Raw genomic sequence first — 21,450 nt, forward strand, 5'->3', positions numbered from 1 at the left:
ATGGGTGTGGCCGTGTTCCAATAAAACTTTATTTAGGAACACCGAAGTTAGAATTCTGTATAGTTTTTATGTGTCACCCAGTATTATTCTTCTTTTGATTTTTTTCCTAACCATTGAAAAGTGTAAAACTCTTCTTATCTCACAAGTCTAACAAAAACAGGCAGCTGGCAAGACTGGCAAATTGACCAACCCCTGATGGAGCACATTTATTGAGTTTCATATTTATGTAACACTTGATCAACTTGCTGAATTCTTACTAGTTAAAACAGATTCAAAATCCTCTTGGATTATATAGATAATCCTGTCATCTACCAATAATTTGGTTTTTTTCCCCCTACATGGTAGTAATATCTATTTTTAACAATTAAAGTGTTATTAACATCTATTTTAATTGTGGTGACCATCAAGATGTTCAGAGCATTATTAAATAAAGTGGTGATAATAGGCATACTTGTTTTACAACTGGGTTTAATAAGATTGCTTCTAGATTTCCTTGAAAGAAATGTTTTACTTGGTGCATACCAATCACAGCACAAAAATAACTTAGAATTTATGGCAACTCAGTGGTGGATTTAGGTACAGAGGGCAATATCTAGTTAGGTGAGTGATCCGAAAAACTCTTTTAAGAGATGGAAATTTGTTCAGTGGATTAGACAGAGGGGAAATGAAGAGAAGGGAGGGGAGACAAGAATAGGAAAGTCAGTGGAGTGAGTCAGACAGAACTTTCCTATGTTCATATATGAATACACCACCAGTGAAACTCCACATCATGTTTAACCACAATAATGGGTTCCTACTAGAATAAGTTATACTATGTATAACATGTCAAAATATACTGCCATGCATATCTAAAAAGAACAAATAAAACATTTTTAAAAAGAGATGTAAATTTTTAAAAGAGAACCAGATGGAAATGAATACCAGTTCGTAGATTTTGGGTACTTCAAACACAGTGTCTTCAGGTTCATCACCGGTTGGTTCAGGCATCTCACGAAGAAAATCCACAAAGTATGGTTCAGGCAGAATAGCCGATGCTGCTTCAGAGCTAATATTTTCTTCAACGGCACGAATAAGATGTACGTTAAACCAGTGCTCATCTTCAGGAGTTATAAATCTGAAAGAAAAATGTACCAGTAAGGATAAAAAATGTGAAAGCATCTTTTCTAGCTGAACATAGTCTGAGCCTCCCTCCAATTGCCCTTAGGCCCAATTCTGCACCTTCCTCACCTCAAGACAGGGAAACAGTATGTCCCACATTTTGACAAAAAGGACATGACTCCATTAAGACAGTAACTGCTTACAGGAAACACAGATGAATCACTTAGGTGAGACCTGTGGGCCCTAAAACTTGCAATAGAAGAGCAGACTCGATGATTAGTGGCAGGTAAGTGTCCTCTTTCTGGGTTAGGGGACACACCGTGCATGAAGGTCCTTTTCAAACTTACAATATCAAGAGGAAAAAAGGAAGAAGGGGAACGAGCATTTGATGAGTATCACCTGTGCGTGAGAAACTGTGGTACACCCTTCACGGCTTTGTGAGACTGGCATTATCACACATGTATTAAAGATGAGGAGACGGAGACTCAAAGATTACTGAAACCAGATTTCACCTACACAGAGCTCACCACACAACTCAGGTTTGCTACTGAGTTTTATCAACACTCAGATGATGTGGTGATGTATAAAGAGGTCCTACTACAATACCAGACTCACAAATTGGCAGAGCATTATTTTTAAGGTGATCCCAGTGGAAAAGACCATCAGTGCCTTCTAAAAGACATTGAAACTGGAGGCACTACTCAGTTGATCTGAGTAGAACATGCAAGAACCAATCTGCTTGCATAAACGTCTCAGGTGGCACGTTTAAACTCAAGGGCCGTAATAGTCACCTGTCTGCAATTACTCTGTTGCACTCGTGTTTGAAAAGTGACATGAGGACAGACATTGAGCTACACTCCTCAGCTTTTATGGTTAACATTCCTTGCCAAATCCTGGAAAGATCACGAAGATTAAAGATGTAATGAAATTTAGAAGGAGTTGGCAGCATCTTTATCTAGTGAAAAAAAATTAATATTCTCAATTAGTTTTCAGATACAAAAAGTAGAACTGTTTTTAGAACTGTTTCTATCTCACAAATCGTATTTTAGACAAAACAGGCTGAGCAAATAAATCAAGTTCATATTTTTGTCATAGCACTGACAAGAAAAAACCACAACATAAATAAATCAATGGAATTTAAAAGACCACCAAGCCCTTGAACAAAATGGATTCAAGAATAATGCACTAGACACAGATTCCAAAGCCTTGGTCTCCCACCATTAGTGGTTCTGAGCCATTCATTTCCCCCTGAATTCTTAAGAACTATATGAGCTGTGGGACAAATCACCTCTAATCATTGTTAATTTTACTCGTGTATATATGGAAATATGTCATAACAAGTAAAACTGAACATCAGTTGGTTATCTTGCAGGTAAAAACAATAAATGTTCACTTCTGAAGTCAATAACAACTATCTTCTAAAGACTGCTTTGATTAAAGTCCTCAATGCATTTGGACTTCCATAAATATATTTCTGGATCATAACCTCAATTTCACTATGGGCACCCAATTCAATCAATATCTTTCATATGCTTGGATAGCTAAAATCAGCCAACAGGCAAGACGGACACGCAGCTGTAAGAGGTGGTTTTCTGTTTTCAGTGTGCAAGCACAAACATGGTATTCAGCCATGCTAAATTACTTACTGTTTCCACCAACCTCTGGGATGTAAAATAACAAAGCTATAACAACAACACATTCTTGCCCAGAGAGATGTCAATGAAGGGGTTCACTGGAGGTGTTGCTGGCGTGGAAAGCAAAGGTCTTAATTGATATCATCACCATCATTTTTGAAAGTAAAAACAACCATCATTTGGGTGATACAAAGCAAACTCCCCACCCCATTAATCCAGGAAAGCAAATGCTCTCTTCAGTACCTATTCATAGAATAACCTCTTCCTATATTGAAAAAGTGCCCTATTGAGTTCAAAGAGTAATTTTTGCAGGCTAATTCACAGTACAAGTTAAAACAGGAAGCACGGCGAGACGGAAAGAGGTGTTATTTTATCTATTGCCTCTCAATTTCCCTCTTTGCTCAGTTCCATTGCAAGATAAAATGTTCATTTACCCATTAAAATATAAAACACACATTTTTACTATAAATATGTAAAAAAAAAATTACCCAGAGGGGTAAGGTTGTATAGATGCTGCTTTTTGTTTTTCATGGTAAGACTGTAGCTACAGTGGCTGCTATTGGCAAGGGAAACAATCTATAAAGAGAACTTGTTTTGGTGGGTTTTTTAAAGTTCCTTTCCTTCCCTCTTCTTCTCATTATTTATTAATCTGGTTCTTCCCTTTGCTTCACTATCTCTTAAGTTTGGTTTTGTGTTTTTGGTACTGTGGATTGAACCCAGGGTCACCTAACCACTGTACCTCATCCCCAGTCACTTTTATATTTTATTTAAAGACAGAGGCTGGCTGAGTTGCTTAGGGCCTTGCCAGGTTGCTGAGGCTGGCTTTGAACTTGTGATCCTCCTGCCTGAGCCTCCCCAGAGGCTGGGATGACAGGCATGCAACACTGCACGCTGGCTCCCCTTCAATTTTGATGTCTCTTTTCCTCACCTGTTTCTGCTTTAAAACTATCTAAAGTAATAGAAAGGTGGGGGGCAGGACGAGGCAAGAGTGGATCAAAAGAGTGCTTTGTGAAAACGGATGATAAGAAGAAAAGACTCAAAGGAGGCTGCTTATTTGGTGGAGGGGAAGGCAGAAACATTCATTCTGATGAGTGAAGACCCGACAGCACAGTTAGAGAACAGCTAAGTCCTCCGCCATCAATAAAGATTCTATTCTAGTGAGGAGCCTGGCAACACAGGAAATGGAAACATTCATAAATAGACAATAATGATAAAAGTTAAATTTAAAAAAGTAGGTCCGGGAGACAGATAATGACTGGTGGGGAGACACGGGCAGCAGAGCATTGAAGAAAGTCCCTCTGAAGGAAAGAATGATAGAATAAGCAAGACAAAGAATAAGGAAGGATCCAGCCACATGAGAACCCTGGAGAGCTCAAGGACCAGCAGAAGAGTGATAGGGGAGGAGAGCTAAGCAGAGGCCAGCTCAGATGGGCCAATTATAAATGTACCTGGTGATTGTAAGAAAGAGCAACAATCTCCAATTGACATTTTTTTTTTTTTTTTTTGGTACCAGGGATTGAACCCAGGAACACTGAACTACCAAGCCACATTCCCAGCCCTTTTTTATATTTTATTAGAGACAGGGTTTCATTAAGTTGCTTAGGGGCCTCACTAAATTACTGAGGCTGGCTTTGAACTTGTGATCCTCCTACCTCAGCCTCTTGAGTTACTGGGATGACAGGTGTGCACCATTGCACCCAGCTCTGATTTACTTTTGTAAAATGTAATAGGACAGTGTAATATGTAAAGTGTAATAGGACAGTGTAAAATGTAATTAGGACAGTGTAAAGAACAGACTCCAGGGGGCAGAAAGAAAGCAAGGGGCCTAGTTAGGAAGTCCTGCAGGTCAGAAGATGGACGAGGGAAGCATCTATCCTATGTCCTGGTGAGATGGGGAGGAACACTTGGCTTTGGGATATATTTCAAAGGAGAGATGGCCAACTTGCTAATGGAGAGGATACAGGCACCAAGACAGACAAACCAAGGATGGCACCCCATGTTTCAGCCTGAGAAGCAGGATACCGGATGTTGCTGTTAACTAACATACAAGAAGTCCAAAGGATAATCAAGTGTAAGGACACTGAAGAGTCCTTACTGGCTAGAAATCAAACTGGTTAGAAATCAGTTTAGAGTCAACCAGCGAGGCCTGGGTGGAGGTACTGAGTTTGAAGTCATCGGCAGGGAGATGGTGTCAAAAGCCTTGGAGCTGTACAAGACCAGCGAAGGAAAGATGCAGACAGAGAAGAGGCCCCCACCACCACTGAGGTGAGACCAGGAGCATCCAAGGATTTGGAGACAAGAAGAGGGGGACTTTACAGAGGAAGCTGATGAGATAGGAGGAAGAATAAGAGTACGGGGACCCTGTGAGGCCAAGGGAAGAAAGTATGTTAGAGGGACTGTTTATGTCCAAAGCTCCTAAAAAATCAAATATGAGGGAGAAGAAAATTGAACTTGGCAAGACTGGGGTCTTTGGGGACCTTGATCCAAGCAGTGGGAATGAACACTTGTGCAAAATGGGTTCAAGAGGTAGTGAGCAGTGAGGGAGTGCAGCCAGGAAACCTGGTAACAAAGACTACTGATGCAGGGACAGCAGGAAGCCCCAAGCTTTCCAGAAAATGATGCATACAAGCACATTCCATTGAATAATGACCTAGTGGAAAAAGGATGGATCTCTTCATCTCAGACACTCACAGACCCTATCATTCATTTTTCCATTTCTTTAAAAGAGGCAGAACAGCATGTGCAAAGGCCCTGTACCAGGTATCAGGATGTGATCATCGAAGGAGACTGAGCGAAGGACATTTCATAGGAAGCACCCAACACCTCTCTGATCATTCTGTATCCAGAACTCCCCTGGGCCACCCAGGAATCTGAAAGCCTGACCGACTCCAGGTTTCCTAGGACACAAGCACCTGTCCTGATGTGTTCAATTGGCTTAATGAACATACAACAAACTAAAACAACAATTGCTTATGCCAATTTTTGGCAAATATACCAACCTTGGTTTTTTGTTTTTTTGTTTTTTTATCTCAAACCCACACTTACTGGTCTTTTTGTGGGTACTGCCTCTGGTTACCTGGTAACATGGGCTTGCCGAGCTTGGCATATGGCACTGACTTGTGGATTAAAACTAGCCTATTTCATAAAGAACACTCTCCATTCACTTAGTAACTCAAGATGCATCTCTAAGAAAGGCACAAGTTAACTTCAAGTCTTAGGCAGCTGAGAATATCTGGAAATCCAGGTATTAAATACAACTCAGAGTATTAGGTGGAAAAGCAGCATTCTTGTTCTGCAAAATTCTACTTTATCTGGGATGTCCTGTCTGGTTTATGGCGATGTCTCGGACATAGGGAAAGCCTCATTCAGTCAGAATACTTGCTACCCAGAAGGAAAACGGGTCATAAATCAATCTGAGCAGCTAATTTGCCTTTCCTAAAAATCATTACTATGTATGATGTTACAACTTAAAGAACTGCAAGGTGAGACCTAGACTGAAGAACAGTTGACTTTAAAAAATAAAAAAATAAACTACAGATAAGAAAGCATCCTGTACCTTAGTCCACTGCCACAACACTCTGCCCGTTGAGACTAACTGCATAATCATCTCACATATTTCAGGTTTGAACTTTCTACAAGGATCAAAGTATCCACAGCCAATAATTCCTGGAAAATAAACAAGATTGAAGATACAAGTTTGCTAAAAGATTACAAGGTGCGTGTTTATCCCAGTGAATAAATCATTACAAGACAGACTAAGCTGGGGATGTTAAGGATCTCTCCCATAGGACCAGTTACGACGGAGACAGCATGGCCCAGCTACACTTAGTGAGAAGCATGTCATCTTAGTGAGGAGCATTTCATCCTCCCAATACCCATGAGAAAGGCTATGCGGTGGATATTATGATGATGATCATCCCCACAAGCTTAGCAACCTGCTCCTGGCACATGGCTTGAATGCAGGCGAATCTGTGAACCCAGGCAGACTGGCTCCAGAGTCTGTAAATCAGCATTCAGCTGAAGCCTCTGAGAGCTCAAAAGAGCTTAGTGACTATGCCCTCGTCTTAGAGAGGAGACTGAGCCCAGACAGAAAAGGAAATCATTTAAGGTCACATGGATTGGTTATTGACTGAGCTGAAATTAGGACCCACAACTCCTGAATGACCTGAGCTGGGCTCATAGCCATTCCTAGGGAATGCCCAGCACAGCGACAGTCTGATTGACAGCATCACCCTGGGAAAGGACTAGGTTGTAGGTTTATAGACTATTCTTTTTGGGGGGGCGGGTACTGGGTATTGAATTCAGGGGGACTCAACCACTGAGACACAGCCCCAGTCCTATTCTGTATTTCATTTAGAGACAGGGTCTCACTGAGTTGCTTAGCACCTTGTTTTTGCTGAGGCTGGCTTTGAACGTGCGATCCTCCTGCCTCAGCCTCCAGAGCCACTGGGATTACGGACCTGTGCCACAACACCCAGCTGTAGACTATTCTTAAAGTCTCAAAATGCCTTTGGTTCAGACTACAAAAAGAGACTTGCTTTTTTCCCCTTCAGTGAGTCTGTGTAGTAAGATTGTCAGTTCTGAGCATGGTATTTTCAGAGGAATATGAATATGGATAACATATTCAGAGATGCAGAACTGGTTTATAAAGGGCAATGAGTTCTAAAGTAACTGGGGCTTATTCACATAGAAGAAGAGTTGCCTTCAGGAGACACATAATTGCCCTCCAAGGTCACGGGTGGTTGTTCTAGATACCAGTAAGATCTTTCTGCTCCCTGAAATCCTATATTCTAGATTTCCACCTTCCTGTAGGACAGGTGCATTATAAGCAGCACAGAATTTGGAATCAGAAAACAGGGGCGAGCACACACCTCTGCCATGTACTAGCGAAGACTCTAACTGGGCAGTTATTTAACTTCTCTGAGCCTCACTACACCATGAGCCTTTGCCACAAGCTTATTTATGCAATTTTACTGGCAAAAATATTTGGGTTATTTCATGTTTTTACTGTCACAAGCATTGTTTCATGAGCATTCCTGTACACATCTTCTGGTGTCCATATGCAAAGTCAACCACACACAGATGGAGGACCCAAATATGGGAGCAAAACTATAAAATGTTCAGAAGAAAATATCGAAGGGCATCTGTGTAGGACAGGATTTCTTAAATGAGACTCAAAAAGCATGCACAGGGTGTGCAGGAACAATGCCAAATTGTCGTTGTGACCCACTGCACTTCCACTGCAGGGATGGGAGCTCCAGTTGACTTCACAGTCTCACCAATACTTGATTTCGTCAGAATTTCTCTCAATGTGGCAAAGCTAGTGTTTGTTCACTGGTCACTTCGGCGGCCTCTGTTTCAAGTGTCTTGGTTTTTGCACATTTCAACATTGGACTGTTTGCTTCTCCATTGGACTGTTTGCTTCTCCGACTGTTTCGTAGGATTTCTTTAAATATTCAGAATACTAATTTTTTAGTTATTGTATGTATTACAAATTATCCTCTTGCACTTTGAGGCTTGTCTTTTCATTCTTTGAAGGGCACTGTTTAAATGAAGAGAGGCTCTTCATTTTAATCTAGTGAATTTTATACTTCTGTTTCCTTGGTTTTGCACTTCTGAGTCCATTTAAAAAGAAATCCTTTCCTGTCATTCCTACCTCCATGCCCTCTCCCCTCTCTCCACTACCCTCTATCTAATCCAAAGCACCTCTATTCTTCCCTACTCCCTCTCCCTTATTGTAAATTAGCATCTGCTTATCAGAGAAAACATCTGGCCTTTGATTTGGGGGGTTTGGCTTATTTCACTTAGTATAATACTCTCCAGTTCCATCCACTTATGGGCAAATGCCATAATTTCATTCTCCTTTAAGGCTGAGTGATATTCCATTGTGTATGTATGCCACAATTTCTTAATTCCATTCTTCTGTTGAAGGGTATCTAGGTTGGTTCCATAGTTTAGCTATTGTGAATTGAGCTGCTATAAACATTGATGTGGCTGTGTCACTACAGTATGCTGATTTTAAGTCCTTTGGCATAAACCAAGGAGTGGGGTAACTGGGTCAAATGGTGATTTCATTCCAAGTTTTCTGAGGAATTTCCATACTGTTTTCCATAGTGGTTGCACTAATTTGCAGTCCCACCAGCAATGAAGCAGACATTATTACCCTATGTGCATATATGATTACACAGCTGGTGTAACTCCTCATCATGTACAAACAGAATGAGAAGTTATACTCCATTTACATATGATGTGTCAAAATGCATTCTACTGTCATGTAGAACTAATGAGAACAAATTTTGAAAATGCAAAAAAAAAAAAAAGTCCTCTCTTGCTTAGAGGTCATGCAGATATTTCCCTGTATTTTCTTCCAAATACTCTATAGCTTTGCCTTGCATACTAAGGTCCTTAATAAATCCAAGAGCATCTGATTTTGTGGTTAGTGTGAGGAAGGGAGTCCAGTTTAAATTATTTCAACTACTAACTATTCCAGTACTGCTTATGGAAAGTTTTCTCTTTCTCCCCAGATCTGCAGTACTTGCACTATCAAGTAATGTCCATCTATGTATGAGTCTGTTCTTTTGCAAGTATATAATTTTTGATAGTACAATTTATGTGTGTCTAGACTTGATGTCAAAAAACTTATTTTATGTACAACTAATTAGAACAAATAAAATAATTTTTAAAAATCTTACTTTCATTAACATCAAAATGCTACATTTGTTTTAGTATGTTATTATTATTAACCTGGGGTGGGATGCACTGTCATGCATTTACCCCAATTTCTCCATTAGCCATGTCAAGGAAACAAAAACACAAATCTTCCCTTACCTCCAAAGTCAAACCTCCCACAAGGGGACCTGGGGTTGTGGCTCAGTGGGAGAGCACTTGCCTTGCATGCACAAGGCACTGGGTTCGATCCTCAGCACCCCATTAAAAGAAAAAAAACTAAATAAACACATCTCCCACAAGGCTATTTCTAAATATCTCTGGGTCTTAGACTAGACTACAGATATGAGTCATTTTTTCAATATTGAATCCTGGTATTTAACTTTCTGTTTCAGATACTTAATCTCTATTTTAAACAGTCTCTTTAGCTCTTCAAGTTTTACATGGTTTGTGTCCATTACATAATGCAGTAAAAATTAAACACCAAAAATATTCATACCAAAAATTTTGTCTATTGAAGCATTTGAAGGCAGCGTGCAATTAAACACCGTGAATTGTCTTTTTAAGCGCTGTGGAATATCATTTCGACCACCTCCAGGGTGAATCATGGCGGCTATAAGCTGCACATCAACGATAGTAGTGAAGTCTCCAGGCTTATCCAAGCTGTACATTCCTTCCATTTCCATCATCTGTCGTACAATCTCATTAGTTATCTGAAATTTCACACAGTAATATTTTTGTAACATATCATATTCTTCCATAGCTCCTATAAAATAGTACCAATGAGATCAGCAGAAAACACCCAACTCCTACCAACAAGTGTTTGTGAATGTCGATGATCACCTTCAAGGCAATTTGGCCTATATAACCCACCCAGGAACCCTACCCCGTAAGTCAAACATGTCTGGTGCAAGTCCAGTGTGCTCTTCACCACACAGATAAAAATAGTTTTCAAATAAATTTAGATGGGTGATTAGTGGAAATTTGGTATAATCACAAATGTACTTAGAGTTTTAAGTTTTACTATTAACATCCTTCACAATCAACAGTCAACACTTCAAAATACTTCAGATTAGAATGTGGGATGGTGTCAGGCCTGAGCTTTCAATAGTGTATTAATGAATGCTTTGGGTCAGGCTTTTATGTGCTCACCTTATCTTCTCTGCAGCTTCTGACACTGCTAATACCTCCTCTTTCTTGGAATTATTCCATGATTGGTTTCAAAGGCGTCATTCTTTCCAGGCTCATCTTGTGACTTCTGGACTGATGCCCAAGTCACACTTTACCCACCCATTCCTCACATGTGAATGTTCTCCAAGAGTCTGTCCTTGCCCTCTTCTCTTCTTGCTCTTCCAGGGGACATCACCTCAACCCTACATGCCAAAGAATCTCAACTCGGCAACTCTAGCCTCAGAATCCCTTCTAAGCTCCACACCAGTGTATCCAAATTCCTGTTGGGCATTTCCAAATGGACGGCACACCAGAACCTCAAATATAACACTTCCATCCAACCAACATTTAATGAGTGGTTACTGTGTGCCAGCTTCTCATGTGGCACAGACAAAAATCCCTGTCCATGGAGCATACGTTCTCGTGGTGGGAGACAGAATGTACAAATGTACGCTTATATGTGAACAAAATGGAGTACTGTAAGTGTTTGAAGAAAATAAAGCAGAGAAATGCAGCAGGAGGCTCTCAGGGCTGTCAGGGAATGCGAAGAGCAGGGAAGGCTTCACCCCACATCACATATAAGCCAACATCTGAGGAGGCGAGAAAATCTCCGTGCAGACACCCAGGGGAAGGGCATTCCAGGGCAGAGGGAAGAGCCAAGGCCGAGATGCCCAGTGAGTGACATACCAAGCATGCACAGGATCAGAAAACGTGGCTGGGGCAGAGTTTGGGGGAGTGAGATCAAACTGCATAGGATCTTTGGATCATGGAAAGGATTTTAGCACTTACATCCTACAAGTCTCAGAGGATTTGGAGCAGAGGACTGTGTCGTGATCTGACTTGTGTTTTAACTGGTTGTTTGTGTGAGAACAGGCTGAGAGGGGCAAGGGACACAAGGAGGCATCAAAGAGTCATGGTGACAGCTGGCACCAGTCAGCAACTTAAAGGTGACAAGGGTTCCAGACCCAAACATGCCTCCCCTCTCCCCACCTTCCAGGACTGCTGAGGTCAGTCTGCTCTGGAGCAGGGAAGGGCCATGCAGATCTATCTGGGAATCCATCACAGGGTACCTGCCAAATTTTAAGGGGTATCTGAGGTGAACAGGGATAAAGAGCAGCACAGGACCAACCCTGGAGAACTTCAGGTAGATGGTGTTGGTGAGCCAGTGCATGTCAGTGGGACCCCACCAGGAGTGTGCCCAGGGCTGGCCACACTGGTGAGGTCCTCTAACGGGGAGTGACTCAATCAACAGATGACCACAGCTACAACTGAGGTGTGTGGCAGAGTGAATAAGTAAATGACCTGTTTGTTTGTTTATAGTGCTCAGAGAATGCAGAATAAGAGGTCAGAGCAAGGATGAAGACCCGGGGAGAGGAAGAAGAAAGAGAGAGCCCAGAAAGCACACTGAAACCAAGTAGCCAAAGAGACAGGAGCGAGTCATTGTGGGAAATTACGCAGGGATGTCAAGAAAGGGGAAGTCAAAAAAGTCTAAGAATCGCAACTAGTCTTAATAACATGCAGGTTATTGACATATCTAAAAATAATGATTAAGCATCATCTATGTGAGATACTTTAGTCATACCTGATCTCCCCACTCATTAATCACGGGCATGTTAATATCATCAATAAATACAGTCATTTTTCTCCCTCCTGGTGGCCCATATGTGCTTCCCATTCGCTTATCCACATAGCTTTCAATCGTTCTCTAGAGAAAAGGAAATGGTTTGTCTTATGCATTAGATTGTACTCCATGTTTCTAAAAAACATGAACATTTTTTTCCAAATAGGATATAATTTACTTATGTATTATGTATTAAATGTAAATAATGCTGGGCATGGTGGCACACACCTGTAATCCCTGCGAACAGGGAGGCTGAGGTAGGAGGATCTCAAGTTCAAGCACAGCCTCAGCAACTTAGCAAGGCCCTCAGCAACTTTGTGAGACCCTGCCTCGAAATAGAAACTGAAAAAGGACTGGGGATGTGGTAAAGCGCCCTGGGGTTCAATCCCCAGTAGCAAAACAAAACAAAATAGGTGTAAATATAATTATTAAAATACATGTTACTGAGTTTTTAAAAACAAGTAATGGGAAATGTTAATCATGAATTTATATTAAAATAAATATTCTCCAAAGTTCCATCTCAGCCTCAGCATTAGGCCAAAATATATTATTTGGATTTGGTGAACCACCAAATCACAAGAAGGCCAACTAACTGAAGGCTCACAGCAGCCCTGGTTCATTCTCTCTTTCTTTCTCTCTCTGTATGATCTTCACAGACAGAGCCCTAGTTAGTCCTTTCTGTCTCTACATATGCATGTATATGTATACAGATATATAAGTCATACACAGTTTATTGTAAACAACACTTAAAATTTCCATGTTTCCTGCTGCAACAAATGATGGATGTTTACCTGAAACATGATTGGTTCTGTGGCAGATGAAAAATTTAGACTTTTGGATAGATGGACCTCAGGATCATACTTTTTCAAATAGGCCTTAATCATTACAGTTTTTGCAGTTCCCTGCTCTCCCGTGAGCAAAACAGCCTGCAATTGAGATAACCATGGTGAGAGGTATTGTCAAATGTTTAGTTTCAAATGTCTTAAGGTTCTACTGGCTATTCTTGCCTCTATAAATTGATGCAATGAGTTTTTAATTGCTGTTTGGAATCACACCTCCATCAAAATAACTTCTAGCTGAATTAAAGATTTAAGTGTAAAATGCATATGGTCCTACAGAAGAAGTACTGGAAGAGAATGTGATTCGTTATTTCATGAGCATGGGGTTGCGGATGAGACTTAGAGCAGATTATCCACTTTCCAGTCAGCTGGGGGTCAGCGGCTCAGAGGATGCTGAGCTGGAGAGTGCCCTGGGACCAGGAGTTCATTTGCCAAAATCTTTCCCTCCATCGTTTCCCTCCAGGTCCTTGTCTTGGAATTCAATTTTTCTGTCTGGTGCTTTTCTGTGACCGTCTAAGACCCTTTTAAACTTACTTTATGCTGTTTTGCAATGGTGTCCATCAAAAAATTTGTTCTAACATTGTCAACGTTTGGAACCAAAATTGATGAATATTCTGGAACACTGTCGGTTGGGTAATAGTATGGCTGAAGTTTCTTGTTCCAGTGCTCCCAATCACCTACACAATGAGTAAAATTTCATCTTACGGAAAGTGCATTCTTCAAATGTGTCAGAATACAAAAATGTAAGTGCTACAAACGATCAGTTGGATCATATAAACATTTAAAACACTTTCCTAAAATATATTACTGTATCTGCTAATCTAATGCTCCCTTTCTTTCTTGACAATGGTAACATATCTCCTTTTTCACTCAATATCTCTGCTAAGAGATTTATTAATTTTATTGATCTTTTCAAAGAACTATCTTTGGGTTTCATTGATTTTTTTGCCTATTATTCTATTTTCTGTTTTGCTGACTTCTGTTTTAATTATTGTTGTTGTTTTCTTCTGGTTACTTTGGGTCTAACTGAAACCTTTATTCTTTTGTAATACAGACATAAAGTGCCATAAAGTCTCCCTATTGATAAATAGTTTATGGCCCAGAATAGTAAATGTTTTCTCTGCTCTTAAAGAGAATGTACTCTCTTCTGTTTGGCAGTGGACTGTTCTATATCTGTCAATTATGTAAAATGGGTTGATTGTGTTGTTCAAATCTTCTATACACTTAACTCATTCTGTCTATTTGTTTTATTGATTATTGACAGAGTATCGACTCCTTTCTGTAATTGTGGATTTGATTCAGTTTCTGCTAGTCCCTGACACTTCCTCCCTGTGTGGATCCTCCTCTCCGGTGCTCTGCCCTGCCAATTCTAGCTTCTTGGCCTTCCCAGAATCCATCTTTGCCTCCTCATTTTGGAGAGGATGCCAGTTCTGTTTGGGTTTCCCTCCCTGAGCTGCTGCTGGAGACTGCCTTCAGGTAGTAATGTGGTAAAATCTTGTTCACTGCTCTCAGCTATTTGAGTTATGTGCTGCCTATTTCCAATGTCTGAAAAACATTGTTTTATACCTTTTGTCCAGCTTTATAATGTAAGAGGTTAAACCCAGTCTCTATTACTGCATCTTATCTAGAAGAAAGTTTCATACTTCATTTTAAATCTAAAAATGAAGTATCTCCGAAAGTGTTCATGTCCATGAAATTTTTAAAAAAATAGATGGATGAAGGATGTACTAATGAATAACTAGTTAGAAATCATATGGAATAAATATATTAGAGTCCTTCATAACCACCAAGTATGTAATAGTTTCATTCATTTCCTAGGCATGTGCTCAGGGAAATAAATTTCATCAAAAGTAGTAATTTTGGGGCTGGGGATGTAGCTCAGTGTTAGAGCACTTTCCTAGCATGCCTGAGGCCCTGGGTTCACGCCCCAGCACCACATACACACAAAGTAATTATTTAGAATGTGGGACTGACATTTTCCGTGCATTTCCACACTTTGCACCATGAAGAATCTCTGTTCTCTATACTGCTTCCTTTCCTCCATGAGCCTTAGAAAGCAGATGATATAAGAGGTGTTGCTACTTAAGCCAGATTTTACTCCAAAAGGAGAAGTCAGGAGTCTCTACACCAGTTCCTGGCATGATTAACACACAAAATTCTATGATCTTTCACACATATGCCCTTTGAAAAATGGTATTAACAATTATGTTCTTTGTAATTGGTTTACCATCCCCCCCCACAGAAGAGTTTATAGAAGTTCATATTTTTCCCATTTAAAAAGTAGGGTATGGTAAAATTTACTGTACTTACCATAATCGGTGACATAGAACTCATACATGGTTTGACTGGTGCCTTTAGGTATTTCTGGTAAGTCTAACTTGCTTTCATGATGTCGTAAATAGACTTCAAGTTTTTCTCTGCTTTCCAGTTCCAAAAGGGCTCCCAAACTCCACATTAGGCCAAACACGAATAATTTATGAAGATGTTCCACACATGAAATACCACCTTCTTCTTTGGAAGGAATTAAACCTTCCAGAAGATTGAGAGACTGAAAAAAATTTAAGTAAGAAACATTTTTCTCAATTAAAAATTTTCGGATAGCAACTCTGAAATAATAATTAAAGAAGGCAAGAAAGAAAAGAGGACAGTAATGTCTCAAGATCTTGCTTGATCGTTGTCTTACAGCTCTCAGCTTTTGCAAGAAGGCCACTTACTTTGGACAGGCTGGGTGGTCTAGAGGAACACTAACTAATTCATTGATGTGGGCCTCATGTATTATTTCCAATGTACCCGGCCTCACTGGCTGACGCCTCTCTCCTGGATATCAAATCATGGGTAATGATTTAGCATGGGTAATGATCACCAATAGACTGGAACTTGGAGAGCCCTTAAAAATCTATGATTAGTTCTGTTTTTCTTCAAAGACTAATAAGAAAAATACAGTATGGAAAGAAGAATGCCAACACATTTTTGTTTAAAGGCTTTCCATATCTGATCAACCCTAAATTTGGAAAGTCCATATTGCCAAGTTTTCCTGACTGCCACAAACTCTTTTTTGTACTTTTCTGTCAAACTGCTGGCTTGGTTTATTTATCGTACTGGCTCTTATCATTGGATACATTCTCTGGAACCAATAAGTAAACTTGACAGTGAGGAAGGTGGCTCATTCCTCTTTCCCTGCTGACATCCCTCTGGGGAGTAAAAACAGTAGCAATGTCAGTGATCATTTGTGAGATCTTTAATAGGAATCCAACTTCTCAGAGCACAGTGCATATTGTAAAAAGATTTCTATGGCATTTGCCAGTCAATGGATGGAACTGGAGGCTACCATGCCAAGTGAAATAAGTCAATCCCCAAAACAACCAAAGGTCGAATGTCCTCTCTGCTATGTGGATGCTGACTCTCAATAGGTGGAGGTTGGTGGTGAGGGTGGTATTCACTGGATTGGGAATAGCTCAATTCACAATAGCTAAACTATGGAATCAACCTAGGTGCCCTTCAACAGATGAATGAATAAAGAAAATGTAGTACATATACATATACACGATGGAATATTACTCAGCCATAAAGAATGAAATTATGGCATTTGCCAGTAGATGGATGAAACTGGAGACTATCATGCTAAGTGAAATAAGCCAGTCCCAAAACACCAAAGGCCAAATGTTTTATCCAATATGCAGATGATGACTCACAATAAGCAGGGGGAGGGAGGAGTGGAGGTTTACCAGATTGGAAAGGGAGGAATGGGGGGAAGGGAGGTAGAACGGGAATGGGAAAGACAGTAGAATGAATCGGACATAACTTTCTATGTTCATATGAATATACGGCCAGTGTAACTCTGCATCATGTACAACCACAAAAATGGAAAGTTATACACCATGTATGTATATGTCAAAATACATTCTACCATCATGTATAAATAAAAAGAATTTTAAAATTTTTTTAAAAAGATTTCCATGGACTGCATGAATTTTGTTTCAGATTGCTGTTAACTGCCACTGAGAGAAAGTAAAATCTCAAAATCTGAGTAGAAAATTAAAAAAAAAAAAAAAAACTTACTTGCGTAATATAATTGCACTCTAAGAGCTGCATTTTGGGACTGAGGCTTAGTTTCATGTATGTATATGCATCTTCAAATGCTTTGTCATACAGAGTCAGGAACACAGTAGATTCCTGAGAAGTTCGCTTCTTCAGCCATGCCTGCAGCGGAGAAGCAGAACCTCTGTTTATGAGGAAAGTGCAAAGTGGCCAGGCACTGGGCAGATCCCACCCACCTCCCGTCCCCACCTGCAATATGGGCCTCCAGGTGAGAGCGGAGCTGCTGATATAGACCATGCCCATCCTAGAAACCGTGGCTGGAGAGGCATTCTCAATGTTGTGGACTTCAAACAGAAGCTTGCAACTCGGGGCCATGGGAATACGATCCCCATTAGCCAACGTGAGTGTTTTATTGTCGTCCAACACAGAATTTAAGTTCTCAATCCAAATGGCATCCACCGGGCCATCTAAAATGAGGAAGATGTTTTCACCTGCAAACAATTAAAATGGAAAATCACTTTTTTTCCCTACAGATAATGAAACAGAAGTTTAAATAAATACCGTGTTATTGATAAACTGGCAAGGGAAAATGAGGGCAGAGGCGGACTCATGTGCACCTTTCTTAGTTTTCAGTGTTTTTCTCCAGAGAGTAGAAAAAATCCCATCTGTCCAGTCATTGGTAGCAGTATCCAGCCTGCCAAACATCTGGGGTGCAGTGATAGCTTTTGGATTCATTCGCATTTCTCTATGAGGCCTTCCGCATTCTGTTAACGCCTTCATCAGAATTGTTATGACTGTCGTCTTCCCGGAACCACTGGGCCCAAGAGTCATCAAGCCATGCCGCACCAGAGAGGTCTCATATAACTACACGATGAACAATAAGTTGAAAAAAATGAAATTTATGAGTCTTCAGCTGACATCCATAGTAGTTAGTTGAAATTTAAAAAGGTTTTAAATGAGCTCTCATTAAAGTAACTCAGTATTTAAAAGATGTAAAAATATTATTTTACTAGATGCAGATAGCAAATTAGCACCACATTATAAAACAACCTAAGTGATAAAGTAATGATAATGTGGGACTTGAATTACGTTTTGGAATAACATCAATCCGAGATCTACTTTTTGCTACTCAAACTATGGTTTGCGGATTGAGAACCAGCAGTTTCTCCACATGCAAAATTTTCTCCGCGTGCAATATGACCATATCGCCCCCCAGTGGTAGAAAGTGGCAACTCCACCCACTATGGTGAAGATCCAGGATTCATGGCGGGCCTTGAAGCTCCTCAGAAGCACGTCTTGAATAGGATTCCTGAGCAATTTCCCCCCGCCATTCCCCCCGGGAGTGCTCCCAGGAGAAATGGACAAGGGCATGGGAAAAGCTGGACAGGGATGGGAAGAAGTGAGGCCAGGTGTGATTGAGGATACCTGTAGGGCAGAGACTTAAGCATGATCCTGATGGGGACTTTCTGATGTGAGCGACACCCCGGTGACTGTTCCACCTGAAAGAGGGGAGCTTGACTTTCCTTTTCCATCACCTATCAGTCCTTATTTAAGGAGAGGCTGACTTGGGGACAGGGACTGACTCTCTGGCCCTGCCTGCCCATTGTGCCTACCCACAAAGTGGCTCCTGTCCTCCTTTGCTATTAGAAGTGAAGGCACAGAGAGGTAGCACATGGAAAGGGTAAGCAGGATTCAAGGAGATGAACTAAGTGCACATCAGGGGACATCCTGCCTGTAGGTGTCTTAATAAAAATAAGAAGTCAAAGATCTCAAAGTCTGAGTTGTTCTAGCATGTGGGATAGAAATGTATTACTATTATAACCCATAGTTCAAAAGCAACAGAGAACTAGCTGTACCATCACGTTCAAGAGTAATGTTACTAATACCCAAGATTCTATTCTAGAGTCACTGGTAGACACGACTAAGATTGTAGTACTCAGTATACTATATGTATATCATATATAAAATAATGTTTTGCCAAAAATTAAAAAGATTCTAATGGTTTCCAGTACAGTGATAATGAAAAAATAATTAAACTTTCCTCCACGTATTTCCTTATAAGATTTGGATATGTCTCATATACTTGCATGAGTTATAATTTGGTGGAGAACAGTGAGCTAAAATAAGAATTGTTATTTTATTCCATATATATATATATATATATATATATATTTTTTTTATATCAGGGATTGAACTCAGAGGCACTCAACCACTGAGTCACATCCCAGCCCCATTTTTATTTTATTTAGAGACAGGGTCTCATTGAGTTGCTTAATGCCCTGCTGTTGCTGAGGCTGGCTTTGAACTTGCTATCCTCCTGACTCAGCCTCCCGAGTCACTGAGATTACAAGTATGTGACACCGTACCCAGCTCCAAATGCAATTTTTAATACAATTTCTGCTCCTTCATTTTCCAAAAGCCCTGGGAAACACCCCTCAAAGCAACAAACTCATAGAGATTTGAGCTTGTGTCTCTACCATAGTTCCTTGAGTCCACAGGTGATGTGATCAGGTGGATGGAAAGAAAGACACCAATGTAGATGTAGGTAAAGGACACAGCATGGCACACAGAAAGCAGGAATGAAGCAGCAAAGGAGCCCAGATTCCTAAGGCACTGGGCCCCTGGAGACATCCTGCTGTGGGCAATCATGCCACACTGGCCACTGAAGTCAGCTGGGTTGTCCCAGCTCACATTCCAACTATTTTTAGGATTCTGGTTAGTATCCATCCTTCTCACCAGGTATAAGTAACCACCAGACTGGATGCTTGTTTTCTGTGAGGCAGGGTAAACCCACACTTTCTCTCTAGGACTCTCCTTGCAACATGTGTATGCAGCATTTTAATTTAGTTTCAACACTTCCATCAAATAAGACCCAAATCACGTTGTAGTCACATAGTGATCTCTAGCAATACCACTTATTGTTGCACTGACAACAGACTGAAATGCCCTTACCTGTACAAGTTTGAGGTTCCAGGGTGGGTGGTTAATCAACCCTTCTAGCTGAACCTGGTTGGCGACAGCAGCCTGCAGTTCTGCATAAGTATTACTGTCCAGTTGTAACCCCGGAAACAGATCGTTAATTAAGCTGAGGAAAAGGGGTTCATCCTCATCAACCTAAGGTGGCAGAGGTTAAAATAACCTTAGTCAACGAACACATATCCATTGGCGAGGACGTGCAGGCACGCGCCACCCCGTGCCCAGAGGATCACTCCCTACTCGCCCAGTCAGACTTGCATTCTCTAGTGCCTTTTTCTGAACATCACCACTGAACCCACACTGCACCCAAAGTTCCTTGGCATTTGATATCTACAATCCAGCCTTGATCTGCTGCTCAAGGCCTGACTTTATTACTTCATATGAATATTCTGCTTCTCAGATTGTGTTCACATTGACTTTAAAAACATGCGACTTATGTTCCAATGCCATGAGACCCAACCTCAACGTTTCATTTAAATCAGGACATTACATGATTTCATCCAATATGGACTGGAAAGCCCCATTAGAGCAGCGTTCTGCCTGCCTGGTGAGTAGTAAGTGTCAATAAACTGACTCTTTCTTCATCAGTTGTGTCTTTAATACATAGATTGCCCCAACCTATAATCCCTTCTGATTTATTTATTTTTATTTTTATAATTATTTTTATTTTTACAGAATGCCTTTTGATTCATTGTGTACAAATGGAGTACAACTTTTCATTTCTCTGGTTGTACACAATGTAGAGTCATGGCGTTTGTGTAATCATACATGTACATAGGATAATGACGATTGTCTCGTTCCATTATTTTTCCTTCTCCCCACCCCCTCGTCTACCCCCTCAATTCCCTCTACACAATCCAACATTCCTCCATTCTTCCCTTACCCCTCCCCTGCACCATTATGTATAATCATCCCTTCTGATTTTTTCCCCTTACTCTCTGAAACTTCCCTGATACTTTCTCAACTTTTTGCCTAGAAGTTTCGAGAATAACATTATCAGAGAGGCAGTGAGGTGCCCTGGAAGGAGCAGAGGATTTGGCATCCCAAAATCATGGATTTTTGTCTTGGCTCCTTGGCTTACAGGTGAGTCCTCCCTCTCTGTGAGTCTTTGTTCTCTCCTGAGTCAAATGACAATAAACCGGACAGCCACCCATTATCACAGAGCTGCCATGAGGCTCAAGACAGCCCACCTCAACAGGCTTGCAACAGTAATGAACTACACGGACACACTGGATAGTTTCTGAAATTAGCAGCCATTTCCTCCTCAACCTGTGATGTGACATGTAGAAGCCCTTGAACGAGTACCAAATGGACCTGTCCGTCAGCTTACTCAAACCCATCTGGCTATAAGTGAGACAGGCATGAAAGCAGTAATGTGACTCCTATAATTCCCATGGCAAATTTATAA

The 21,450-nt window shown here is 40.7% G+C and overlaps 1 protein-coding gene across 1 annotated transcript in view; it reads right to left on the bottom strand.

Annotated features, from left to right (window-relative positions):
- Nucleotides 1-21,450, bottom strand: part of Dnah8 (dynein axonemal heavy chain 8) — a 252,532-nt gene that overhangs the window by 112,185 nt on the left and 118,897 nt on the right. The window contains 12 exon segments of the mRNA XM_047558191.1: nucleotides 922-1,114; nucleotides 1,890-2,053; nucleotides 6,289-6,398; nucleotides 9,898-10,111; nucleotides 12,151-12,273; nucleotides 12,981-13,115; nucleotides 13,563-13,705; nucleotides 15,339-15,576; nucleotides 17,088-17,228; nucleotides 17,316-17,557; nucleotides 17,684-17,930; nucleotides 20,019-20,180. Coding sequence (XP_047414147.1) covers nucleotides 922-1,114; nucleotides 1,890-2,053; nucleotides 6,289-6,398; nucleotides 9,898-10,111; nucleotides 12,151-12,273; nucleotides 12,981-13,115; nucleotides 13,563-13,705; nucleotides 15,339-15,576; nucleotides 17,088-17,228; nucleotides 17,316-17,557; nucleotides 17,684-17,930; nucleotides 20,019-20,180 — 2,112 coding nt within the window.

Source organism: Sciurus carolinensis, chromosome 7 (genome assembly GCF_902686445.1).
Source record: "Sciurus carolinensis chromosome 7, mSciCar1.2, whole genome shotgun sequence".
Lineage (NCBI taxonomy): Eukaryota > Metazoa > Chordata > Mammalia > Rodentia > Sciuridae > Sciurus > Sciurus carolinensis.